The sequence below is a fragment of the Peromyscus californicus genome, unplaced genomic scaffold, assembly GCF_007827085.1.
Source record: "Peromyscus californicus insignis strain IS unplaced genomic scaffold, ASM782708v3 Scaffold_4__1_contigs__length_199733344, whole genome shotgun sequence".
Lineage (NCBI taxonomy): Eukaryota > Metazoa > Chordata > Mammalia > Rodentia > Cricetidae > Peromyscus > Peromyscus californicus.
Genome location: NW_026294562.1, coordinates 161434899 through 161462584, shown reverse-complemented (window position 1 = coordinate 161462584; position 27686 = coordinate 161434899). Strand labels below are relative to the sequence as shown.

Below are 27686 nucleotides of genomic sequence, written 5' to 3'. Positions count from 1 at the left end.
GCAGCTGCTGGTTTGAGCTACTGGCGGGTTCCTAGCGTGCGTGCTCAACCTGCCTATGGCGGGAATGAGGCCTTTGCAAGTGGCACTTTGAGCTGCATAGTGGATTTAGCCTTTGCTGGTGCAGAGCAAAAGGGGAGGTTTCTGGGCTACACGCTGCTTGGCTAAAAGCATAGACCCCCGATAGCTCCCAGAGTTGGCGGTAAACCATGGCCATGTTGGGAAGCTGAGGTGGGTGGATCCAGCAGCCACAGCTGCTGCAGTTTAAGGCAATAGATTCACAATAAGACAGATTCAGATGTAATAGTTTACAATGTGTGGAAAATATACGTAGGCTTGAAAGAGACAAAAAAAAGGTGATATATACAGTTATATAAATAAATACATAGCTTGAAAAAATAAAGTCTTTAAAGAGACAGTAAAATTAATATAAAAAATAAGCCACGTAAAGATGAATATTACACAGAGAATCTGGATTGTGTTGTCTTTGGGATTTTTAACTGCAGAAAAACATTTGATCATAAAAGATGTTGAGTTAAACCAATATGTATATTTTAAAGATACCATGACTTCAAAATTTGTATATAAGGATATGTTGCTTTGGAAAAGAGTCTCTTTTGTTCCCACAGAAAGTCAAAGGCTATGGATTTGTTCAAGATTAAGATACATCAGGTTTGACCAACCAAGACCCCCTGAAAGGTGACACCAAGGCCCAGATGATCCAACATCCAGAATGGTTTCAAGGCATCTGGCCCAGATGATACAGCCTCATGGACTATTCCATAATCCTAAAATTTTCTTTGTTTCCCCATAAGATACAGCGCCCCCCTCCAGCAGGAAGTAGTAAGAGAAGCTACGCCCAAATTCCCAAATTATATGTAATTTTACTTTGTTAAGGTTAAAACCTTCCTTTTTGAAAAAAAAAGGGGGGGAAGTGCTGTGGGATGGTCTTTTTGTCAAGTGTGTTGCTAATTAGTCAATAAATAAAACACTGATTGGCCATTGGCTAGGCAGGAAGTGTAGGTGGGACAAGGAGGAGAATAAAGCTGGGAAGTGGAAGGCTGAGTCAGAGAGACACTGCCAGCCGCCACGATGAGAAACAGCATGTGAAGATGCCGGTAAGCCACGAGCCATGTGGCAAGGTATAGATTTATAAAAATGGATTAATTTAAGCTGAAAGAACAGTTAGCAAGAAGCCTGCCATGGCCATACAGTTTGAAACCAATACAAGTCTCTGTGTTTACTTGGTCGGGTCTGACGGCTGTGGGACTGGCAGGTGAGAGAGATTTGCCCTGACTGTGGGCCAGGCAGAAAAACTCCAGCTACACACACATGCACACACACGCGCACACACACACACCATGGCATGTGCTCATGCACACACTAACACAATACAAACACTACATAAATGCAAAAAAATTTAAATAGATATCAAAGTGTAAAGACAACACAATCAAAATAAGTAAAACAACATAACCAAGTGTGCCCAAGACATTCATTTTGTGATTACTGTTGCTATAACTGGCTACCACCTGGAAAAAAGCAAACCAGATCAACCATCACATGCTGTTCAGTATACAAACTCAGGCACGACTGAAAACTTATGTGTACTTTGAGACACCCCAAAACAATTAAAAATACTTTGGAGTCTGTATTTGTGTAACACTGTGCAAGGGGATGTGAGTGGTGCTATTTCACTGGGGAAACAGGAGCTGCAGTCTAATCACCCCAGATTAGAGCAACAACAGACAAAAATAGAATTTCACCTAAGTCCAAATTGGTGAGGCCAATGAGTTTATGGGGCTGGCTTACAGAGTGCAGGGGAGGGGTAACCAAAGGAGCATGGGTGACCCCCAAACAGCTACATCCTATCAAAAGTCTCACCCCTTCATGGACGACAACCTCATGGAAGCTGCCTCATGAATCCTGCCTTTAGTTAATCTTCCACTTCTTATCTATCGTAGCATCTCTCAAGACCACGTGCAGCTCGAGGCGCTGTTCCTAGGGAAGAGCAGGAGCTCCGCGACACTACCACAGACCTGTCACCATCAATTTTGCTCTAGTCGTCAGAATTTGGAGCGAAGTCCAAGAGGGTATCTAGTTATGCCCATCCACTGCACAGAAGAGGAAAACTAAAGCTAGAAAGATAGAACACACATTTCTGAGCAGACCATATTATATGATAAAATATGACATGGGTGGGGGGCAGGAAGCGGCAACATGACTCAGGTGATAAAGGCACTTGCCACCAAGCCTGAGGACCCAACTTTGCTCTCAGGGACCCACATGGTGGAAAAGAGAGAACCAACTCCCATGGGTTATTCTCTGACTTTCACACTTGTGAAATAGCAAGTCTATGCTGCCCCCATACACAAATAGCTTTAACACACACACACACACACACACACACACACACACACACACACACACACTATATATATATATATATATATTATAATATATAAAGGTATGTGAATATATATATATAATGTGGTGTGTGTGTGTGTGTGTGTGTGTGTGTGTGAGAGAGAGAGAGAGAGAGAGAGAGAGAGAGAGAGAGAGAGAGAGAGAGAGAGAGAACTGCTTGGAACCTATAGCTCAGAGGCAGAGCATTTGCCTAGCATGCTTGAGGTCCTGTGTCTAATCCCCCGCAAAAAAAGAAAAAGAAAAAATGCCACAAAATTGAAATAAAGATATATATTATTTCATCATGAGACCAATAGGTTCTTTCTAATTTAAAAAAAACAAAACCAAAAAACCTAGCAATTGCTTTTAAAAAGCCAAGGGGTAAAAACTGGACAAAAGATAGAAAACATGCAAAAAGGAAAGGCATTTGGGAAAATAAGCTCTTTTACAAATGGATGATGGACACTTGAATTGCCATAATATCCCTTGAGCTATTTAGTCATACCTATTACTAAAAATAGGTATAGCAGGGCATAGTGGTGCATGTCTTTGATCTCAGCACTCAGGAGGCAGAGACAGGCAGATGTCTGAGTTCAAGGCCAGCCTGGTCTACAGAGTGAATTCCAGGACAGCCAGGGCTACACAGAGAAACCCTGTCTTGAAACGCTCCCCCCAATACTCGCAAGTGGAGGGAGGTAGTAAGGGTGGGTAAGATCAAAATCCATTGTATACGTATAGAGAATTTTCAAAGAATAGGTAAATGTATTATGTAAAAATATACACAAGTGTTGGTAACAATATACTTCAAATATATGAGCAATATACCTTCGCCCACAACTAAGACAAAAAAAAAATCTGTAAGGTCATATGATATGTTAAAATATATGCTTATTATATCACAATACAATTAATTAAAGAACGAATTATTTTTATGTAATAGATGTGACATTTATGAAAAGTGATTATGGCATAGACCATAAAGCATTTTTCAACTCGAACACTACCCAGAGACATTATTTGAAACAGGAAACGCACTTTAAAATGATCCCTGGATCAAAGAAAACAAATTAAAAAAGAAAGCCACTTATATTTGAATAATAATAACAAAGAAAACTACATACGAAAGATTGAAAATCTTTTACATTAATAGTGGCTAAAAATTAATGAGCTAAACTTTCAGGTTAGAAAGCAAACTGATGACAGCCGCCACCATCTCACGGCTGGTACAGACCCTCAGTCACTCATGACAGTTCTTCACGTCACTCACACCCGGCTACCCGCCCAACCTCCAGTCTCCAAAACTCAGAGTCCCGTTGTTGACGGAGAAACCCTCGCCACTGACAACCATCAACACAGCACCGCATCACTAACTCCTAACGTCCACACACACTGCTGACTCCACAGAATTCTAGTTGAAACCAACCGGAATCATCCCCGAAGACTTCTTGTTATTAATAGAATTAATAACAGAAATACTCAATAGCAGCAGCGCGGGCAAGAAACCACCTTCCAGGACCACTGTCACTTCCGGTGTTCCAAAAAAAAACAACAAAAAAAAACCCGTCCTCTTGGGCTATTAGTATTGCGCATGCCCAGCGTTACCCGTGAAGCCAGAGAAAGCCAACAGTCGACAAGGCGCGCGCACACACACACACTCACACTCACACGCATACGCACACGCACACGCACACACCCACACACATAAACACATAGCTTCAAGAGCATTTGCATATAATTCCTTGAGAGGCCCGGAGAACATGGCCGCTCCCACAGATGCCTATTCGTGTAGGCCGCCATCTTTGAGGCTTATCCATTCCGTACAGCAGAGGAATCAATATCCAGCCGGATTTCACAGAATGAAATACAGAATTGTCAGGCAGATCAGAGTGCTGTGGCCCTTGTCTGTGCATCATCTGAGCGGAGGAAGGTACTCGACCTGGGGTCATGAGTTCTGTTATACTTAGAAATCTAGTTGTCACGCTGAATACAGCGCCATCTGCTGGAAGAAACTGTAGAATGCAGGGGATCCAGAGAAGAGAAAAATCTAGAGAGACTCCTGGGAGGAACCACTGGGAAATGAGGGGAAAAAACAAGGTGGTACAATCCGCTTTATAGAAAAATCATTCATGGACAAGATTGACAGTTCAGAATGGAAATCTGCTCCGAAGAGAGGAAAGAAAGAACTTAATATGGCCAACATGTGACTAAAAGCACCTAAAATTAAAATAGAATTTGAAGATGGCAATGCCCTTTCTGCCTAAATGAAGCCTTAATTGGATACCATGGCTCACTCTCTAAGAATCTAATTAAACTCAAAAGACTAACAAGAGGAGCCGAGGTGGTGGCTCAAGCGTTAAATACTTACACTGCTTCTGCAAAAGACCAGAGTTCTGTTCCCGCAACACGCAGCTCACAAAGCTTTCTGTAAATTCTAAGTGCTCCAGCACCCCCTACTGGCCTATGCAGGCACTGCACTAATGTATGAATTTACACACACACACACACACACACACACACACACACACACACACACACACACACACACAGAAAAACAAATCTTTAAAAAAGGACCAACAATAGTGGGACATGGAACAAACCAAAGTTTCCTACATTGCTGGTGAAATTAAATAGTATGACCACTTTGTAAAACAGTCTGGCAGTTACTTAAAAAATTAAATATTTGCTTATAAGATTCACCGAAGCTACTACCACATATTTTCTAAAATATATGAAAGCACATGTTTATAAAAGATAAGCAAATGCTTCTATCAGCTTTATTCAAATCAACTAATCTAGAGATAATAGAAACATCCACAAACATGTGACTGGACATACAAACTCAGACATAGAATACATAAAAGAGAATACTATTCAGCAATGAAAGGAAATACTTACATAGAAAAGAGTACATTTGAATCCCATAAACATCTTGCCAAAGCCAAAGTAAAAAATGTCCCTAGTATGTAATTCCATTCATTTATTTGAGACAGGATCTCCCTATGTAGCTCTGGCTGTCCTGGAACTCCATACTCACTGTGTAGACCAGGCTGGCCTAGAACTCACACAGATCTGTCTGTCTCTGCCTCCCAAGTGCTGGAATCAAAGGTGTGCACCACCACTACCAGCAACTGTGATTTCACTTATAAGGAACTCTACATGAAGAATGCCTCACTTAGTGGATGCCTGCTATGGGATAATGCTCTTGTACACTGTAAAGATTTGTCACGCAAATTGGTTTAATAAAATGCTGACTGGCCAGTAGCCAGGCAGGAAGTATAGGCAAGGTCACCAGACTAGGAGAATTTTGGGAAGAGAAGGGTAGATTCAGGAATCACCAGCCAGACATAGGAAGCAAGAAGAGAATATCATACTGAGAAAAGGTACTAGACACATGACTAAACATAGATACGAATGATGGGTTAATTTAAATGTAAGAGCTAGTCAGTAATAAGCCTGAGCTCCCAGCCAAACATTTATAAGTAATATTAAGCCTCCAAGTCAATTATTTGGGAAGCAGCTGCTGTGATTTGGGAATAGGCACGGGAGAGAGAAACTTCTGCCTACAGATGCCCAAGAAACATCAGAGTGGAGCTTGATGTTTGAAAATAGTCTAAGCAGAACCAGGTGACAGCAGTGCATGCACTCAGGAGGCAGAGGCAAGTGGATCTCCGTGAGTTCGAGGCCAGCCTGGTCTACAGAGTGAGCTCCAGGACAGCCAGGACTACACAGAGAAACTCTGTCTTGAAAAACAAAAATCAAACAGAAAGGTCTAGGTCATAAATGTGACAGCAGTGACATATACAAACAGCTCATTTTAAAAATCAGTGCATTCTTGGGCCGGAGAGATAGCTCAGTGATTAAGAGTACTTTCTGTTCTCACAAAGGACCTAAATCCAGTTCCAAGCACCCACATGCTTGTTCACAACCATTTGTAACTCCAGTTCCTGAAGATCTGATGTCCTTGTCTGGCGTCCACAGACCACTGACTGCAGGTAGTGCACATATATACACAGAAGCAAAGCACATGAAAGAAGCGTTGAAAGGTGTATTTTAAAATAAACAGATACAATTCGTGTATTTTATTGTATATAAATTGTACCTCAGTGGATTTGATTTTCTTTAAAAATCCAACATAACTATAACTAATAAGACATAAAAAGACTCAGACCACATGCACGAGTTCCAGGGTTCAATTCCCTGTATAAGCTCTTGCTGCATACAATTTAATTGTTTTTAGTGTATTCACAGAGTTGTGTACACTGTTAACGTTCTGAACCCGCCCTCCTTGGGACCCACCTAGTGTCCTGACATTATCTTTTGTGAGGGCCACTTCAAGAAAAAAAACACTCCTCCCCGTTTGCTCTCCCCCCTCCCCCAGGTAGCCCGCACCTTTCTCTCTGTCTCTCCCTCTCTCTTTCTAGCTTTCTCTCTTCTCTCTCCTTTCCCCTCCCCGCAAAATAAACTTGCCACATGGACGTTGCGTCACGTGAGTAACTTTCCACTGTCTGCCATGCCCGTAAGGCTTGTCTCACCCGCTGGGGCACCTTGGTCCAAAACCCACCAAGGCCTCTAGCGCACCGTATCATTACACATACATCACCATTTCCTAATTTAAGAATATTTTCGCCAGGTAGTGCTGGCACACGCCTTTAATCTCAGCGCTAGGAAGGCAAAGGCAGGAGGATCTCTGTGAGTTCGAGGGCAGCCTGGTCTATAGAGCGAGATCCAGGACAGCCAGGGCTACACAGAGAAACCCTGCCTCGAAAAAACAAAAAAAAAAAAAGAAAGAAAGAAAAGAAAAAGAAAAAGAAAAAAGGAAGAAAAGAATATTTACACTACAGGGTGTGGTGAAGTTCACTCTTAGTCCAATCATTTGTCAGACAGGAAAAGATGGATCTCTGTGAGTTCAATGCAAATCCGGTCTACATAGTGAGTTCCAGGTCGGCCTAGAGTGAGACCCAGACTCAAAATAAATAAATAAAAATGAATAGAGTGTTTTTTCTTTCCTTCCTTCCTTCCTTCCTTCTCTCTCTTCCTCCCTCCCTCCTCCTCCTCCTCCTCCTCCTCCTCTTCCTCCTCCTCCTCCTCCTCCTCCTCCTCCTCCTCCTCCTTCTTCTCTCTCTCTCTCTCTCTCTCTCTCTCTCTCTCTCTCTCTCTCTCTCTCTCTCTCTCTCTCTCTCTCTCTCTCTCTCTCTCTCTCTCTCTCTCTCTCTCTCTCTTCTAAACTGTAAAAGAACGCCCTGCCTATTCAGGAGCAATCACTCGTTCACAGTTCTTCCTAAATCTGATAGCTTTTGATGACTAATATGGGTCATATAAACCCTACACCGTGGCTTACTAACAGAGGAGGGCAAAACGGGCGACCTGTCATCATCCTGAACATTCCTACGGTGATTTCCGACGCCCACAAGCGTCCAGACACTGGGTGTGGTCTTTGAGAAATCATTTAAGCAACTTTATTCCAGCAGACCAGTGCCACGCAGTTTCCGTCTCTAGACTACATTTCCCAGAAACACACGCGACGCCACACAACTTCCGGCGCCAACCTGGCCCCTACTGTCCTACACAGAAAACAGTGATTCCCTGATGTTGCCCCGTATCATGGATAGGGCTTGTTTCCACGATGTCAGCCCTGCGTGTTGTGAGAGTTTCTGTCCGAGCTTGTACTTGTTGTGTCTAGGAAAGTGGCTCGCGCAATTTCAAGTGCAGAGCGAGCCCCTCGGCCTGCCTCGAGCAGTGCCCTGGCGGGAGTCCGAGAATGGACTCCGTTTTCCTCCCCAGGTCCCATCACGGACTACATTTCCCAGAAACGTCCGCGAACTCAAGGCAGCCGCTTCTTTTGCCTGCGGGACCCTCGTTGTCCGGGGAAGGAAAAGTGCGCGGTGAGCGGCCTAGGTCCTTGTTAGTGCGGCCCTGGGGTCTGAAGAGAAATACCAGTCGGGATCCGAGCTGTCAGGCCTGTGGGAGTTGGTCTAGCTGGGTGAGCAGTAGCGAGCTCTTGGCTGTGTGTGAGTGTGACCTTAAGTGACCCTAGGGCGCCACGAGTGCGCGGGTCTGATTTTTAGGTTTCTCTGTGAACATACTCAGAGCTGTGTGTGCAAGTATACACATTTTCGTTATCAGTGTATGTGATTGATAACTGTGCGGCAGTGTGTGTAGGCGTGATTGCGTCCCCGTGTGTTTGGCTGAATGTGTGTAACGGCATAACTTGTGTGTGTATGAGGGATATATCAGAGAACTAGTAATTATGCCTGCATGACTATTAGCTTGAGGGGGCTGTGTGTGTGTATGTATATACTATGTGTATTGGGTGCTTGTGACTCTGTGAAGATGTTTGAGTGTGATTATGTAACTTTATGTGAACTTTATGGTTGGAAGATGAGTATAATATTGTCAGGCTGACAGTATGTATATCTGAGAGGCTGTTGTGTTCTGTTGAATGTGTGATTTTTGTATAATTCTCATGGGGAGAACTGGAGGGAATTTTAACTATTGTGTGGCTCCGTAGTGAGTGTGTTATTGTGACCATTTGTAGCACTGTGTGGTTTTATGTGGTGTAGTTCACGTAAACATGTGGATGTGGTTATATCCTCAGGGTAGATGTGTTACTGTCACTATTCGGCATTATGTTGTGCTATTGTTTGGGTACAATGCACAGCACAGGCGTTCAACCACTATCTGTCCTGCCTTGCATCAAGGAGCAGGCAGTTTCATTTTCTATCTCAATGTACCTCCGGCTGGTGTCAGCAGCCTGTGTCTAGCTAGATAGCGTGTTCCTTTCTGTGGGCTAATCAGGAATTTTTCACAGCCCTTCAAGGAGACTCTGTGGGCTAATGAGGACTTTCTCACAGCCCTGGAGCAAGCAAGCCTGAACTCTATCGATGCAGAATAGACTTCAGATTCAAATTGGGAAACTGAGTCAGTTGTGGACTCCCATAGTATGGTGTAGGTGTGAGGATATGCGGGATCCCTATGGTGGGTAAGTGACTGGAGTCATGGATTTGTAGGTGTGGGATGCCTCTGCTGCCTGCCCAAGTGACTCCAATTTTCTGTCCTAAGAGACCCCAGTGAGATGAGAACCGATTCCAGTCTTGGACAACATAGGCTTCATTCCTTCTCTAACTCTAGAAATGCTCATGACAACTTAGACGTCTTCTCCCTGGGTGACAGGTATGGATCCAGGGCGACTTTTTATTAAATGGCGTAGTACCTTATGATTCCTTCTTTCTTTCCCAGCTCAGCCCCTCCAGAGGTACCCAGTGGAGAAAAGAGGAATGGCTGTGGACCAAGCCAAACATAAGGTGCAGTGGGGTTTCCTTTTTGCTTTTCTCTGGGATGGACTTGCGAAACACAGACTCATAAAGTGATCTGGTTCTTTAAATTTTCCCTTCATGAAAATGGTGGAAAACTCGGACATGGACATACAGCCTGTGTTCGCTCTGACTTCATTCAGTATAATGGTCACGTGTTAATTTAGGAAATAGATACTTCTAAAGTTTTTGTTTCTTTTTCAACACACATCTAAAACATGGTTATTTTCAAAGAATTTCAGAATTAGGGTTGAGTTAAATTTCCACTACACAAAAATAAAACATTTGATCAAATTCCTTCTCATGTTATTTTCAAGGGTGGGATCTTTTACAGCATTAACCATTTCATATATTTCCCCAAAAAATTATGCATGGCAGTTGTGTAGTTTGGTTGTTGTTTGCTTTCTTTTGTTTTTTTGAGACAGGGTGGTCTCAAACTCCCTATGTAGCTGAGGATGACTTTATTCTTCTGATTCTCCTGCCTCCACTTCCCTGAGTGCTGGAATTATATGTGTGAGTCACCATACTTTAAAAAACAAAGTTTATATGTTTTCATTTTATGTGTATGATTGTTTTGTCTATGTATATGTTTAGCACCTCATATATGCAGTGCTTGTGGAGGCCAGAAGAGGGTGTTGAATCCTCTGGAACTGGAATTATAGAAGGTGGTGAGCCACCATATGAGAGCTGGGAACCAAACCTGGGTCCTCTGCAGGAGCAGGAAGCACTCTTAACCACTGAGCCATCGCTCAGCCCCCAGCTTTGAGTCTTCTGTGTGGTTGGTTGTGTTTGGTTCTGAGACAGGGTCTCACTGTGAAGCCAGGCTGACTTCACACTTCAGGTTCTCTTGCTTTAGCCTCCTAAGTACTGGGTTCCAGGAATAAGCAACCATGCCAAGTTCTATATAATGATTTGAGTCTTGCCTTTCTTGAAAAAATTCCATATTTCCTAGATGAGAGGCAGGCCAATTTCTGTGAGCTTGAGGCTAGCCCCTGTTCTGTTAATTGAGAACTGTACAGTGAGACCCTTTTTATTAAAAAATAAAATAAAATAAAATAAAATGCTAGAGTAACCTTATTACAGATAACTGTATGTAGAGGGATTTTTCTGTCCTGCCAGCCAGCTCCCAAATAACCACATGGAGACTTATTATTAATTATTAACTCGGCTGATAGCTTAGGCATTTTTCTAACTAGCTCTTATAACTTAACCCATTTCTACTAATTTATTTTCTGGCTCGTGGCTTTATTAGCGTTTCTCTGTACTGCCTATGCTACTTTCCTGCTCTGTCTGTGCCTGGCTCATGACTCTCTGCATCTTTGCCTTTCTTCCTAGCATCCTCTCTGCCCCCCAAATCCTGCCTAGCTATTGGCCATTCACTTTTATTAAACTAATCCAAGTGAAAACACTTCATAGTGTACAAAAAGATTATTCCACAACAGCTATAGATTGGACCCTGTTTTCAGTTTTTAAGTATTATCAAAAGGTTGCTGTAAGCGGAGTTTTCCTGTCCTGCAGCTGCTCTCAAATAACACTAAGAGGCTTAATATGAATTATAAATGCTCAGCCAGTAACTCGGGCTTGTTACTAGCTCACTCTTACATTTAAATTAAGCCATATTTCTTACCTATGCTTTGTCACATGGCCCATGGCTTGTTACCTCATTTTATTTTCTTTTTTTGGTTTGTTTGTTTTTTGAAACAGGGTTTCTCTGTGCAGTGCTGGCTGTCCTGTAACTCACTTTGTAGATCAAGCTGGCCTTGAAATCACAGAAATCTGCCTTCCTCTGTCTCCTGAGTGCTGGTATTAAAGGTGTGCACCACCACCACCTAGCTTGTTACCTCATTTTCTACACATCCTCTTCCTTGGTGGCTGGCTGGCTGGCTGGTGTCTCCCCTGACTCTGCCCTTCTTCATCCCAGTGTCCTCAGTTTGATTGTCCCGCCTAACTTTATCCTGCCTTGCTATAGACCACTCAGCTTCTTTATTAACCAATGAGAGTAATACATATTACACAGCATGCAGAAGGATTATTCCACAGCATTTCTCCCTTTTGTCTAATTAAAACAGGTTTTGGCCAGGCAGTGGTGGCACATGCCTTTAATCCCAGCACTCAGGAGGCAAAGCCAGGCAGATCTCTATGAGTTCAAGGCCAACCTGGTCTACAGAGCGAGATCCAGGAAGGCACCAAAACAAAACTACACAGAGAAACCCTGTCTCTAAAAACCAAAAAAAAAAAAAAAAGGTTTTAACCTTAACATAGTAAAACTATAAAACAAAACATTTATTAAGAATCACGGGGCTGCAGAGATGGCTCAGAGGTTAAGAGCACTGACTGCTCTTCCAGAGGTCCTGAGTTCAATTCCCAGCACCCATATGGTGGCTCACAACCATCTGTAATGAGATCTGGCGCCCTCTTCTGTGTACATAATAAATAAATAAATCTAAAAAAAAAAAAAAGAATCACAATTACAGTATCTAGTATATTTGTATTTCGAAAAATTAAATACTCTATCATTTATCTTATCTTTGTGAGTCCAAACTTTTGTATCTAATTTATCTTTTATCATAACTAAGGAAAACTATAACTATCTAGTCTTCAACTCCATCGAAGACCCCAGAAGGGTAAAATGTTACCTAACAACAGGGACATCTCACTGCCTGGACAGTTACCAAAGTTCCTCTCTAGTGTTGGGGCATCCAGCTGTGGCCTACAGACCTAGCATATCTGACAGTTTCCTGTGGAGCAGGGAATTCTGAAGGACTGTCCTACCTTGTCTTGGCAAAATTTGGCAGTCACCTTTCTTACACCGTGCTGGTCCAGTTTGGACAGTATATTGTCAGCAATTGAGGCAAGGGCAGTTTCTTTGCCCACATGACTAGCTTTTGCCATTGAAGAAAGCAAACTCCATATGGAGCTTTTTTTAATGCCCATCATCTTATCTGAAGTAGATTGGTGCTGCCAAGAGCAGATGTGTCTCACTGTCATGAAAACCCTTAGGTTATTAAACATTAAATGCCATATTCTCCATGTCTTTGAAGTGTTTTAAGACCATCTATCTATATAAATATATCTGTGTATGACCTTGAAAACATACCTAACATGACTGTAAGTTTGAGTATTATAGATGACTATTAATCTGTATTTTTTAATCATACATTACATTTTTAAATGAGCTGCATAAGCATAATACCCCAAACAAAAGTAGAAATATATATATATGTATATATATATATATATATACATATATATATATATAAAATTAACTTTAGCCGGGCGGTGGTGGCGCACGCCTTTAATCCCAGCACTCAGGAGGCAGAGGCAGGTAGATCTCTGTGAGTTAGAGGCCAGCCTGGTCTACAGCGCAAGATCCAGGAAAGGCACAAAGCTACACAGAGAAACCCTGTCTCGAAAAACGAAAAAAAAAAAAAAAAATTAACTTTAAATTTGTATCAATAAACCAAAATCTATACCAATGTAAAATATTTAAGATTAATAATTGTTTTTTGGATTAAAGTAGATTTAATAATCTACTCTTTTATCCTATCATTTCTGTATCCCCCCCCTTTTATTTTTAGAATGAGATCCCTGAATCTAACTCCTTTGTTCAGCTTTTTTCCTGACCATTACCAATAACAACTTGTAACCAACCCCCTTTAAATGATAATAAATATCCATAACCCATTTTTGGGGGAATGCGGGCATAGTTTTCTAGACTACTTCCTGATGATTGGGGGAGCTGATGATGTTTGAGGGGAACTTGAGAAAATCAGAATAATTGTTAAGTCTTTGCTGTAGTATTCTGTGAGGCTGGATCATGTCAGTAGCCTAGAAGATATTCTGGATGCTGGATCCCCTGGACCATCTTTTTTTTTTTCCACCACCACCCCCACCCCACCCCACCCCCCCCCCCACCCCACCCCACCCCCCCGCACCTTTCCCCCACCAACCCACCTCCCAACCCCTCCTCCAAAAGGGTAAGTTCTCCCATAGGGGACAGCAAAGCCTGGTACATTCAGTTGAGGCAGAACCAAGCCCCTCCCCGCTGCATCAAGGGTGAGCAAGCAGTCCGACCACAGGTAATGGGATCCAGAAAGCCGGCTCATGCACCAGGGATAGCTCCTGATCACAATGCCAGGGGCCCTTCAAACAGACCCAGCTACACAACTGTCTCCCGTATGCAGAGGGTCTAGTCCAGTCCCATGCAGGTTCCACAACTAAGTTTGTGAGTTCCTATGAGGTTGGTTCAGTTGTCTGTAGATTTCCCCGTCATGATCTTGACCCCCTTGCTCATATAATTCCTCTTCCCTCTCTTTGACTGGACTCCCAAAGCTTGGCCTAGTACTTGGTTGTGGATCTCTGCATCTGCATCCATCAGTTACTGGATGAAGAAGACTCTGTGATGACACCAATCTGATTACAAGGGTAGGGCACTTCAGGCACCTTCTCTGCTAGTGCTGCTAGTCTAATCTAGGGTCATCCTTGTGGATTCCTGGGAATTTCCCTAGCACCAGGTTTCTCCCTTACCCCATAATGTATCCCTCTATCTCTTTCATTGCTCTCCCACTCCATCCCTCCCCCAGCTCGACCATCCTGTTTCCTCATGTTCTCATCCCCCATTCCATCTCCTCTATTGCCCCCCCTCCCCAGTTTACTCATGGAGATCTCATCTGTTTTCCGTTCCCAAGGCGATCCATGTATCCTTCTTAGGGTCCTCCTTGTTTCCTAGCTTCTCTGGAGCTATGGGTTGTTATGGTGATATTTTATTTGTATTAAAATGTTATTTGTGTGTTAATAAATAAAGTTGCCCGGGGGTCAGAGCTATTAGCAAGCCATAGGAAAGCAGGGCAGTGGTAGCGTACGCTTGTAATTCCAGCACTTAGTAGGCAGAGCTGGTTAAGTCTCTGTGTGTTCAGGGATACAGCCATTATTGGATACACATGCCTTTAATCTTAATACCAATCATGGAAAACCTGGAGGCCTATACAGACAGGCTGTGAGGAGGCGGTCATGTGGTTGGGTTTACAACCAATGAGAAGGCAGGACAGGAACTCTATATAAAGACTTTAACACAGGGGTAGCTCTGGTTCGGAGAGGTAGGACCACTGCAGGAGGAAGGGTAAGGTTTTGGCTCTTAGCTCTGACCTCTTGGCTTTCTTCTTTGCATTGGTTCTGTGTTTATTGTTTGATGGGAAGGTTGGATACATCTACATTTGGCGCCCAACGTGACAAGAATTCATTAAAAACCGATTGGCTTGGCTTGGCGGCAGGTCCGGTTTCCAGCCTGGGCAGCCCGGCTAGCTCAGTCGGTAGAGCATGAGACTCTTAATCTCAGGGTCGTGGGTTCGTGCCCCACGTTGGACGCCATTTGTAGCTGGAGTTTTCCTGCCTGGCCCACAGTCAGGACAAACTCTCTCACCTGCCAGTCCCACAGACGCTCAGACCCGACCAAGTAAACACAGAGACTTATATTGGTTACAAACTGTATGGCCGTGGCAGGCTTCTTGCTAACTGTTCTTACAGCTTAAATTAATCCATTTCTATTAATCTATACCTTGCCACGTGGCTCGTGGCTTACCGGCATCTTCACATGCTGTTTCTCATCGTGGCAGCTGGCAGTATCTCTCTGACTCAGCCTTCCACTTCCCAGCTTTATTCTCCTCCTTGTCCCACCTACACTTCCTGCCTAGCCAACGGCCAATCAGTGTTTTATTTATTGACTAATTAGCAACACATTTGCCATACAGAACATCCCACAGCAGGTTGTAATCTGATTATCCTTTGCTTTACATCTAGTGTCCACTTATGAGTGAGTACATACCATGTTTGTCTTTCTGAGTCTGGGTTATGTCACTCAGGATGAGATTTTCTACTTCCGTCCATTTGCTGGGCCATCATTTTCATTGGTGTCTGATCTCCTTGATGTGAAAATATATAAACTTTTAAAGGTAACATACATATATGTATTATTATAAGTATAGTTTATCCATTGTACACAAGTCAGTCAAAGATGATTTTTTTGTTATATGTTTGAGCAGGTAAAATATACACCATGTGTCTTGTAGTTCTTTTAGGTTTATTTATTTTTTTTTATGTTTGTAGCCAGGATGTTTGTTTTCAGGGGGTCTTTGTCAATCAAACATGATTTTCCTTAACCCAGAATGAATCCGTAGCCTCTCATTTCCTGTGGAAATAAAAGCATAACCTCTGCTCCAAAGTAACATGGCTTTTGACTTAAATTTTGAAGTCAAGATTTTTTAAAATATATAGGTTGGTTTAATCCAGCAGTTTCCATAATCCAAGGTCTCTTAGCAGCCAAAAAATTCAATGACAACACAATAACATACAGGATCCAGACTCTCTGTGTATTTCCTATCTTTAGTGTGGCTTATTATATTTCTTATTACTTTATTCCTTTGTAAGGGCTTTTTCTACCCTTTTTCTTTTCTCTTCCAAGCCTACATATATTTTTAAACACACTATAACCTATTTAGAGGTTGTTTCTGTCTGAATCTGTCTTTACTGTATATCTGTAACCTTTTCTGTCTGTATGAGCAAAACCCCTAAACCTGCCTTGCAGTATGCTGGCAGTGTTCTCAAGCCCCCAGGCAGTAGCTAGGAGAAGCCTCTCTGTGCTGCAGCCCATGTGAGAGACTGCTGGACCACCACACCGCTTAGCTCATGGTGGCTGGAGGCCGGCTCTATCTCACAGGCAGCTGTTGGGAAATGTGTCTCTGCATTGCAGCTGGCATGAGACTGAGAGACTAGGAAGCTGCATCTGGCTCTGTTTTTGTGTGTTAAAACCTTTTTAAGATCTTTTGTCTTAAAATATGCCAGATGGTGGGCACCAGGTTGCTTTTAAAATATCTTTACAGGTATCCTGGTATACATATGAATATTTTCCTAAGGAGTCAGGGAAGGACTATGTGGTATGTATGTACCAATTTATAATAAGGTTTTGCCAATTAAATTTTTCAACAGTTGTTGATAAATATCTTCATTCTGGCTGCTAACTTTTGACCCTTGGTATTGCAATATTGGATAAATCTAATGATAGAATGATAAAATATGATTTAAGAATAATCACATACAGGGCTAGGAATGCAGTTTAATTGGTAGAGTGTTTGACTAGTTAGTTTATACACAGCACTGGGTTCAGTTCTCCAACACCACATTAAGCAGCTGTAGAGGGATGCGCTCCTGTAATTCCAACAATTGGGAGTTAGAGGCAGGAAGACTAGATGTTCAAGGTCATCCTTGCCTACATAGTGAGCTGAAGACCAGCACAGACATATGAGATCCAGTCTCAGGGTTGGGGGGAATGTCTGTCAAGATGGCTCTGCAAATAGTGTGCCTGCAGCACAAATCCTAATTGGTCTTAATAAAACCTGGAGCCAGATATTGGGGTAAATGCTGAAAGATCAGAGAGACAAAGGAACAAGCCACAGCCACCTCTCACCTCACCAACTCCTCAGCCGAAAGGACTGAGCTCCTGTCTCCTCTTGCCTTATTTTCCTTTTCTCCGCCCAGCCATATCACTTCCTGTCTCAACCTCCCTAGTGCTGGGATTAAAGGCATGTGTGCCTCCCAGGTACTGGGGGCAAAGACATGAGATCCCAAGTGCTGGGATTAAAGGTGTGTGCCACCACTGCCTGGCCTCTATGACTAACTAGTGGCTGGCTTTTACCTCTGACCTTCAGGCAAGCTTTATTTGTTAGAGCATACACAAAATATCACCACATGTGCCTGCTACCAAGTCTGATGATCTGGGTTCAGTCCATGTGACCTACATGTTGGAATGAGAGAACTGGGATTCCCACAGGTTATTCTCCAACCTCCACTCATGAACAAAATAAAAATGTAATTTAAGAAGTATAACATACATTTTGAAAGTATAGAGAAACAAGTTGTCATGGGATAATTTTTTTAAATGCACACATTTGTTTAAGCAGAGTTCTCATCTGATTAGGAAGTAGAACATCACCAGCACTGTGGAAGTTCTGTTCTTCTCTATTTGCTATCTACTTCTCCCAAAGATAACCTTTATTTTTCTTCTGTATCTGTCAATTAATTTTACTTATACTCTATTTTATGTAAACAGAATCACAGAATGTCTATTCTTTTTGTTGGTTCCTTTTGCTTGGCATTGTTCAGTACTATTGTAATGTCTTTTAAAATTTCATTGTATGAAGTCAGATAAGGTGGGACCTATAATCTCAGTACTCAAGAGGCTGAGGCAACAGGAGCATGAATTTCAGGCTACACAGTGGATCCAAGCCAGCTTGTGCTGCATACAATACCCAACCTCAAAAAACAATTTTTCTTTCATTGTGGACTATAGCACAGCCTATTCCATCACTGGCATTTGAGTTGTTTTCAAAGTAAGATTGTTATGAACAGGGCATTTTGTGTCTTTCAGTGCACATATGTTATGTGCTTCTTTTAGGTATATCCCTAGTAGTAAAATTGCTGGCCCGTAGGTTATCATGCTTTCCACTAGAATTGATGCTGACTTTCCAAGGTGGTTGTATCAGTCTCTATTTCCAGTTGCAATGTGTGAAAGTACACATCAGGACATGAAGTTTCCCTACAGAAAAAGAAAATAGTTCATAATAAAAATAGCTGTGGGAGATGGTATAAGCCTTTAATCCTAGTACTTGGGATGCAGAGGCAGACAGATCTCTGTGAGTTCAAGGCCTGCTTGGTCTACATAACAAGTTCCAGGCCAACAAAGGCTACCTAGTGAGACCCTGTCTCAAGTAAAATAAATAAAATGCAGTGTCATATAAAGTATAGTGTAGTCGGATTTTTCTTTGGGCTGCCAGCTCACAAATAACGACACAGAGACTTATTATTATGAAAGCTTGGCCTTAGCTTAGGCTTGTTCTCAACTAGCTCTTATAACTTAAATTAACCCATTTATACTAATCTATGTTCTGTCATGTCGTGTTACCCGTGTTCCATCCTGCACCCCCTGTTTCCTCTCCGTGTCTTGTTGGCAAATCCTCGTGCCTAGATTCCTCCTTCCAATTTCTCTCTCTCTACCCAGAAGTCCCGCCTAGTCTCTCCTGCCTAGCTATTGGCCATTTAGCTCTTTATTAAATCAATCAGAAGGTGTCTTAGGCAAAGACATCTTTACAGTGTAAACAGAATCCTGCAACAGTATAGATAGTATTTGTTCCATATTCCCACTCAGAATTCTAATAAGGAAAGTAGAGGTAGTTATTCTCTGACTGCTTTGAGCATTTATTATAAGACTGGTATAGTTTTTAGGGTATTTCTTTCCTTACCCAGTCTTATTTTCTCAAAACCTCCCCTGTGTAGCAAGTCTTTCTCTATATCACCAGCTCCCAAATAATGACACAAAGACTTATTATGAGAGCTTGGCCTTAGCTTAGGCTTGTTTCTAACTAGCTCTTACAACTTAAATTAATTCATTTCTATTAATCTGTGATTTGATGAGGTGGCAATATGAGTCACTTAGCTGGCAAGACCCATGAAGAAGCCAAAATCATGTCTGCAAACTAGTGTTTTCCAGTGAGAGAATGGGGAATGGGTTGACAGTTCCAAATGTTGAAAGATTTCCTAGCTGTGAAATGAGGCTGTGGAATCATAATTAGTGGCTGTTATGGACCTCTGAGACTCTTACAGCATTTATAAAACATGTTTAAGTTGAAGTCCAACAGGAAATGTGGATCATATTGACTTTGTATATGAATCATTAGTTTTCTTTATCTCAGAAATAAGAACAGTATGATAATGGATGGTTCTAGTTAGTCTGGCCAGTGTATATAAGCTGTTGAGATTGTACAATTAGAAATCAAAACATTTAGCCACCAGAAAAATAATTTATATTAATAAGAAACTATTTATTTGTTTGTTTATTTTGGTGCTGAGGATTGAAAGTAGGGTTCTACCAGTGAGCTACCTCTAGTCCTATTGTTTTGAGACTTGACCTCACTATATAGCTAAGACTGGCCTTGAATTCAATTTATAGCCCAAGCTGAGAGCTCAAACTCCCAATCAGTCCTCTTGCCCCAGCATCCCCGGGGCTGGGGTTATAGTCATGTATCAGCATGCTTGGCTTTCTGTCATCTGTTTCTGAATGAACAGAGAATCCAGAGGTACTGGTTCTTGGTGACATCAGTATAATGGCTGATTTGCTGAACCCCACAACACAAGCACCAAAGTTTCGGAAGTATATTTTGTGTTATACAGCTAGGGTGTGTTTTTGTTATTTCAGAAATCGATGGTGTTCAGTGACGTGTCTCTGGACTTCTCTCAGGAGGAGTGGGAGTGCCTAGGCCCTGCTCAGAAGGACTTGTACAGAGATGTGATGTTGGAGAACTACAGTAACCTGCTTTCAGTGGGTAAGAACACCTGTACCAACAACTCGGCGTTCTCTGGAGTGTCTGCTTCTTCCTCAGTGAATTTCTCAGCTGCTTTTCAACTTTGCCACCTGAATTCCTGCTCCTTCTTTGCAAATAATGGTTTCAGCTGGGCTGAAAAAGAAGCCTGGGAAATAGGCAACTCCAGTGGGCTGTGGCTGAAGCTTCTTCTTCGTTTTTGGCTATTCCTGTTATGGCAACTCTTGCTTGATGATCGAGGATGGATTTGTTTCCCACAGCATAACCGTGTTCCATATCTTTTCTTGTAAGCAGGACTTCACATTCCCAAGCCTCAGGTGATCTCTTTATTGGAACAAGGCAAAGAGCCCTGGATGATTGGCAAAGAGCTTACAAGAGGCCTGTGCTCAGGTAAGTGAGAAACACTCAGCAGAGCAGTGCCTGCAGGGATAACTCCCTGCTGGTTGAAGAAACAGCACCTTTGAGATGTTATTTTGGAAGTTTCTGCCAAGAACCTGGGTCTAGTGAGAAAACCAAGTGATTCCAAAAACATTTTTTTTAGTTGCATATATTTATTTATTATATGGGGTGAATGTGTAGAGGTCAAAGGACAACTTGCTGGAGTTGGTTCTCTCTCCATCATGTAGGTCCTGGGGATCAGACTCAGGTCATCAAGCTTGTTTTTGTTTTTACGTAGGTACAATTACAGAACTGGCATCTCAGTCTTTCCTCCATCCAGAGGTCAGATAGATAAAATCCCAACCTTCTAAGGAACTTAGTATGTGTGGTGTATGTCAGAAGAGTACATGAATCCTCTGGAAAAACAGTTGTGAGCTGCCTTGTAGATGCTGGGAACTGAACCTGGGTCCTCTGCAAGAGCATTATATATGCTTAACCACCAGACCATTTTTCCAGAACAAATCCTGAGGCTCTCTAAGTCCTATCTTGAACTGCCTCAGTAGCAGTACAAAGATACTGCTGTCATTCAGAGTCCCAAGGGCTTTTGAAGTTCAGTGGCAGAAAACTGGGACAAAGACCAATGTGGTACTGTATGTTTATCATTCTAGCTGTAGGCAGATTTTTCTGTCCTGCATACCAGCTCCCAAATAACCACACAAGACTTATTATTAATTATGAAAGCTTGGCTGATAGCTTAGGCTTGTTTCTAACTAGCTCATAAATTAACCCATTTCTACTAATCTATTTCTTTTACATGGCTCAGTTATCTTTACTTTGTATTGCCCATGCTGCTTGCTCTGTGTCCCTGGTGTCTCTGCTCTTCTTCCCAGCATCCTTTCTGCCCCCAAAATCCTGCCTAGCCATTGGCTGTTCAACTTTCATTAAACCAATCAGAGTGACATCTTCACAGTGTACAAAAAGATTATTCCACATTTCCCCATTTTTGTCTAAATAAAAAGGAAAGGTTTTAATTCTAATATAATAAAACTATATACAGTAAGAATGATTATCAGGTAAGAATACAATGTCCAGTCTATTTGTAGTTGGCATACTTAGAGATAGTACTCTATTGTCAATACTGATAAACTTTAAAAAGTTTTATACCTAAACAGTTTTTTATTATAACTTGTATTACCATCTTAAAACGATCTTTTTAGACATCAAAACAGTTTTTTAGATAAACGATTTAAGCTTTTATGTCTCTCAGCCTTATAAATTTTGCATCTCTAATGTAAGTTTTTTTTCTGAATTTCATAATAAGGAAAACTGTAACACTATAATTATCTAGTCTTCCATTTCCATCAGCGACCCGAGAAGAATGTATTATTACCTGAGTAAACAGGAAGTGCTGAACAAGCAACTTCCAAAACTATTAAGAAATGACAGAAACAGCTGGCTGCCTGGACAGTCATCCAAGGTTCCTCTGTAACATTGGGGCAGCCATCTTCAACCTGCAGACCTAGAATATCTAACAGACTTTTCTGTGAAGCAGGAAATTTTTGAAGGACTGTCCTACCCTGTCTTGACAAAGTTTGTCAGTTGTTTTTTTTTTTTTGTGTCCTACTTGTCCAGTTTGGACCGCATACTGTCAGCAGTTGAGGTAAAGGCAGTTTCATGCCTAAATACCTAGCTTTTGCTACGAAGAAAGTAAACTACAATTGGAGGTTCTTCAACGCCCCTTATCCTTTTTTTAAGTAGATTGGTGCTGCCAGGAGCACTTATGTCTCAATGTCATGAAAAGCCTTATGTTATTAAAACATTAAAATGCCATATTCTGTAGGTCTCTGAAGTGTTTGTAGACCACTGTCTATTTAGAATATGTCTCTGATTGACCTTGAAAATATACCTAACATGGCTATATGTTTGATTGTTATAGATGACTAACTAGTAACCAGTATTTATTATCCTAAATAGCTTTCAAGGACTAGAACTTTACATGTTTAAATAAGCTGCATAGATGCAATACCTTAAACAAGAAATAGAAACATCTGATACAGCATAACAAAAATAACATTTAATTTGTATTAATATACAAAAATATCTTAAACAAGAGTAGGAACATATACACAGTATAAAAAAAACCCCTTAAATATGTATAAATATACCAAAATCCACACCAGTGTAAAATATTTGAGACTAATGGTTGTTCAAAAGTAGACTCAACAGTCTACCTTTTTATCACATCATTTTTGTATTATATCCCCCTTTTTCTCTTCAGAAAGAAATCCCTGAATCTTATGCCCTTTGTTTAGCTTTCTCCCTGACCATGACCAGTAACAATTTATAAACAACCCCTTTAAATGATAACAAACATCCATAACTTAGCAAATGACCAAAACCACCCACCTGATTTCTTGGGAATGTGGGTGTCATGTTCTCTATACTGCTTACTATTGGTGGGGGTATTGTATCTTTAGGGGACACTGAGAAACTTGGGATAATGTTCAAGTCCTGGGAAAGCTAGCTGTTGTCTAGTCTTGGTGTGATGGGAAAATGTAGGCATTATCTGAAGTCTGGCTGGAGTAGTCTGTGAGGCTGGACCATCTCAGCCAGCAGCCTTGAAGCCCTTTTGGATGCAGAACTCTGAGGAAACTGCAACAGAGGCACTCTGAGAGGTTGGATCACCTGGGCCACCCATTTTCATTGGTGTCTGGTGCCCTTGCTCTGAAAACATAAACGAAACATACATATCTGCATAAACACAAGTATGAACTGTGCGTTGTACACAAGCCAGCCAAAGACATTTTTTATTTTATGTTTGAGTAGGTAAACACATCACCTGTCTTGTAGTTTTTCTGGGTTTACGTCTTTATGTCTGTAGTCAGGATTTTCAGGGTGTCTCCCCGCATCAAATCTGAGCTCTATCAACCTTGAATGAATCCACAACTTTTTGTTTTCTATAGAAACAAAAGCATAACCTCTTCCCCAACATAACATATTTTTGACTTCCATTTTGAAGTTGACATTTTTAAAATATATAGATTGCTTTAATTCAGTAGCTTTTATAATCCAGTGTCTCTCAGCACTATTGTTTGCTCATCAGCAATCAAAAAATTTAAAGTCAGTACAACACTATACAGGGTGCAGAATCCCTATGTATTTCCTAAGTCTACGTGGCTTATCATTTTTATATTTATTTTTTCTTTGAAGATCTTATTCATAAATTATTATTTTTTTTAAAGATTTATTTATTTATTACATATACAGTGTTACATCTGCACATATGCCTGCAGGCCAGAAGAGGGCACCAGATCTCATTACAGATGGTTGTGAGCCATCATGTGGTTGCTGGGAGTTGAACTCAAGACCTCTGGAGGAGCAGCCAGTGCTCTTAACCTCTGAGCCATCTCTCCAGCCCCATAAATTATTTTTTCTATGACTATCTGTATCCATTTTCTTTTCTTAAGCTTATGCACATTTTTTAACACACTGTAACATGTTTAGAGTTTTTTTTTTTCCCCATGTGAACCTGCTTTACTGCGTATCTGTAATGTTTTCTGTCTTCATGAGCAAAACTTAAAGCTTAGCTCATGGAACGCTGGCGGCTCAAGCAGCCAGGAGACATGTCTCTGTACCACAGCTCACATGAGAAACTGTAGGACTAGGAAGCCGAGTTTGGCTCTGGTTTTTTGTGTTTGGAACCTTTTTTGGTTCCATTGGACACCATTTGTAGCAAGTCTGCTGTCGTACCAGCCAGCTTCCAAATAACCACACAGATTTATTATTAATTATGGAAGCTTGGCTGATAGCTTAGGCTTGTTTCTAACTAGCTCTTAAAATAACCCATTTCTGTTAATCTGCTTCTTTTATGTGGCTCGCTTACCTTTACTTTGTAATTAATGTCCATATTGCTTGCTCTGCATCCTTGGTATCTCCACGTTTCTTCTTCCCAGTGTCCTCTCTGCCTCGAAAATCCTGCCTAGTTATTGGCCACCCAGCTTTTTATTAAACCAGTCATAGTGACACATCTTCACAGTGTACAAAAAAGATTATTCCACAACATTTCCCCTTTTTGTCTAAATAGACTGAGACAAGATAATCCTAGAGTTCAAAACCAGCCATAGTTACATAGTAAGACCTCACATCTCAGGGGACATTCCTTTACTCCTAGCACTTGGGAGGAAGAGGATCTCTGAGTTTAAGGCCAGCCAGGGCTAGGTAATAAGACCCTATCTCATTATCTAGCCCTAAAACAAATGAAAAACCAAATTTATTATTTGTTATGCCACAAAATATCCAATAATCTGCCACATATATATATATATATGAATTTTCATGATTTGTGCCCAATACATTGTTTTTTTTTACTAACTTCTCCTGACTATTCCATATTAAAAATAATGGTTGGTAACTTATTTCCACCATGCTCTCCCTATGCTTCCACATTATATCTTGTTAATTTCCCTGTGCTCTTGTCCATTTTTCACATTAGACCAGTGATTCTCAACCTGTGGATTGCAACCCCTGTGAAAAATCTGTCTCCCAAAATATTTACATTATGATTCATAACCGTAGCAAAATTATAGTTATGAAGTAGCAATGAAAAGAATTTTATGGTTGAGGGTCTCCACAACAGGAGGAAGTGTATTAAAGAGTTTGCAGCAATAGGAAAGTTGAGAACCACTGTATTAGACAGATCTCATTTAGTGCCTATGATATTTGCCTACTGATAGTATATTCACTTTAGCTTTAGTTTTTCCATTTCCATTATGAAAGTTTTAAGTTTTTCCGAATAAGAGGGGAAAAGAACATTTGCTACTTTCTTTCCTTTCAGCTCTGGAGTCAATGTGTGAAAGCAAGTTATTATCTCTAAAGAAGGAAGTTTATGAAATAGAATCATGCCAGAGGGAGTTAATGGGACTTAAAAAGCATGGCCTTGAGTACTCCAGTTTTAGAGATGTTCTGGAATGTGGAAGCCAATTTACACGACAATTGGGATATCAAAATGGTCATTTAAGTGAAGAAATACTCAGTCCTGAATACATGCCCACATTTGTTCAACAGACTTTCTTTACCCTACATCAAATTATTAATAATGATGAGAAACCCTATGAATGTAAGAAATGTAGAAAGGTCTTTACTCAGAACTCACAATTTATTCAACATCAAAGAATTCATATTGGAGAAAAGTCTTTTGAATGTAAGGAGTGTGGGAAATTCTTCAGTTGTGGTTCCCATGTTACACGACATCTGAAAATTCATACTGGTGAAAAACCCTTTGAATGTAAAGACTGCGGGAAGGCCTTTAGTTGTAGCTCATACCTTTCTCAGCATCAGAGAATACACACTGGTAAGAAACCTTATGAATGTAAGGAATGTGGAAAAGCCTTTAGCTATTGTTCAAATCTTATTGACCATCAGCGAATTCACACTGGTGAGAAACCCTATGCGTGCAAAGTGTGTGGGAAAGCCTTTACAAAGAGCTCACAACTTTTTCAACACGGGCGAGTTCACACAGGTGAGAAACCTTATGAATGTAAGGAATGTGGCAAAGCCTTTACTCAGAGCTCAAAACTTGTTCAGCATCAGAGAACCCACACTGGGGAGAAACCCTATGAGTGCAAGGAATGTGGGAAAGCCTTTAGTAGTGGCTCAGCACTTACAAATCATCAGAGAATCCACACTGGGGAGAAACCTTATGAGTGCAAGGAATGTGGGAAATCCTTTACTCAGAGCTCACAACTTCGGCAACATCAAAGAATTCATGCTGGTGAGAAACCATTTGAATGTCTTGAATGTGGAAAGGCCTTTACTCAGAACTCACAGCTTTTTCAACATCAGAGAGTCCACTCAGATGAAAAGCCATATGAATGTAATAAATGTGGAAAGGCCTTTAATAAATGCTCAAACCTTACCCGACATCTGAGAATTCATAGTGATGACAAGCCTTAAGAAATGTGGGAAGACAGTTAGTAATGATTCAGACCTTATTCACTGTCAGGGAATTCATGCTCATGAGTAATAAAAATTCATATTTGAGAGTTACTTTCTTTGACATGGCCTGATTAGGTATTTATATTTTCAATCCAAATGATTTTAACTGTAGATTATGAATTCTAAGTCTACATTTACTCTCTTCCCGCACACCAATGCTAGTTGCTTAATAGTTCTGTATTTCTCCATTGCTTGGCGATTTGTCATACTGTTGTTCATATTTTTGTATTTTTTAGGACTTTTGTTTTCTAAACTGTTTTTTGTGCTTGTGCTAATATCACAGTGTTTTAATTGTGTAACCTTTAATGACTTTAAGTTCCTTGCGGAATTCCAATATTGTATTTGAGGCTGTCAGTCTTTTTGCTATGTTTCATGAGCTTATTTTTCTTTTTTATTGTAACTGAAAAAAAAATGAGAAAACTAGATAATCCAAAGCTCAAACATCAAAATGAACTGCTATATTGATTGTAGATGACGATTATCAACTTGGTGGAACTAATTCTGCTGGACTTTGCTTTCTAAAGACCTGTAGTCATGGTATTGTGTTCTGCTTTTATCAGGCTAAAAATCATAATGATGGCTTTTCTAGCAGTACAAAGTTTAATGACTTAATATCTTCTTAAAATGACTATTATGTTATGGTTGCTTCTAAATTTTTGCATTTATAAAAGCTGTCTCCATTAATATGACCCCAAACTAATATTTAGATGTTTGATATTTTGTTCCTTTTAAAACCAAAAACATTTCTTTTAATGCCAAATTCTCCTTGTATGCTATTTTGTTCCTTTTCATTAACCCTAATCCTAATGTCATGCCCGAAAGGTAATTACAGTTAGCAAAGTGTTATTTTTCCAGATTTTTCTTATATATGTTATTAGTAGTTGTTCCTTATTTTATCTATGCAGTCATGTGTATGCATTGGTTTGCTGTGAGAATCCAATGAATCCATCTATTCCTAGAATACAGTATAGGTTTAATAAAAGGTTTCTCTTGTCATTAGCATACTGTTTTATAATTTCCTTTATGACTTGTGGAAAGGGTGTGTGGGTGTGGGTGTGGGTGTGGGTGTGGGTGTGGGTGTGGGTGGTGCTGGGGATAGAGACCAGGGCTTTATATTTGCTAGACAAGCACTCTATCACTGAGCTATAGTCCAGCCCCTCACTGGTGAATTCTTGGTAAATGTTTTATTGTTAACTCACTTCTCCTAGCTTCTGGGACATACTTCTAACTGCCA

The 27686-nt window shown here is 40.9% G+C and overlaps 2 protein-coding genes across 13 annotated transcripts in view; one reads left to right on the top strand and one right to left on the bottom strand.

Annotated features, from left to right (window-relative positions):
* LOC128124929 (zinc finger protein 27-like) overlaps window positions 1-4331 on the bottom strand; it is a 68968-nt gene extending 64637 nt beyond the window's left edge. For 5 of the 11 annotated variants that reach the window (XR_008223055.1, XR_008223053.1, XR_008223054.1 and 2 more), the window contains exon 1: window positions 3827-4326. Coding sequence is in view for 5 of the 11 variants with exons in the window: in XM_052761758.1 (XP_052617718.1) it covers window positions 3827-3835 (9 nt within the window). In the remaining 6 variants the exon portion in view is untranslated. Of the gene's footprint in view, window positions 1-1881; window positions 2136-3826 lie in introns of all 11 variants that reach the window. The other 6 variants (XM_052761759.1, XM_052761761.1, XM_052761763.1 and 3 more) reach the window with 6 other exon arrangements.
* Window positions 4332-7948: 3617 nt separating this feature from the next.
* On the top strand, window positions 7949-27451 carry LOC128124966 (zinc finger protein 383-like). Of its 2 annotated transcripts, none has more exons than XM_052761880.1 (5): window positions 7949-8285; window positions 9640-9704; window positions 19957-20083; window positions 20375-20470; window positions 25293-27451. In XM_052761880.1, exons 1-5 carry the CDS (start codon window positions 8162-8164, stop codon window positions 26408-26410), a joined length of 1530 nt encoding a protein of 509 aa, XP_052617840.1. In that variant the 5' UTR covers window positions 7949-8161; the 3' UTR covers window positions 26411-27451. The 2 variants fall into 2 exon arrangements, with proteins under 2 accessions (XP_052617840.1, XP_052617839.1); XM_052761879.1 differs by having other exon boundaries at window positions 20372-20470.
* Window positions 27452-27686: the final 235 nt, after the last annotated feature.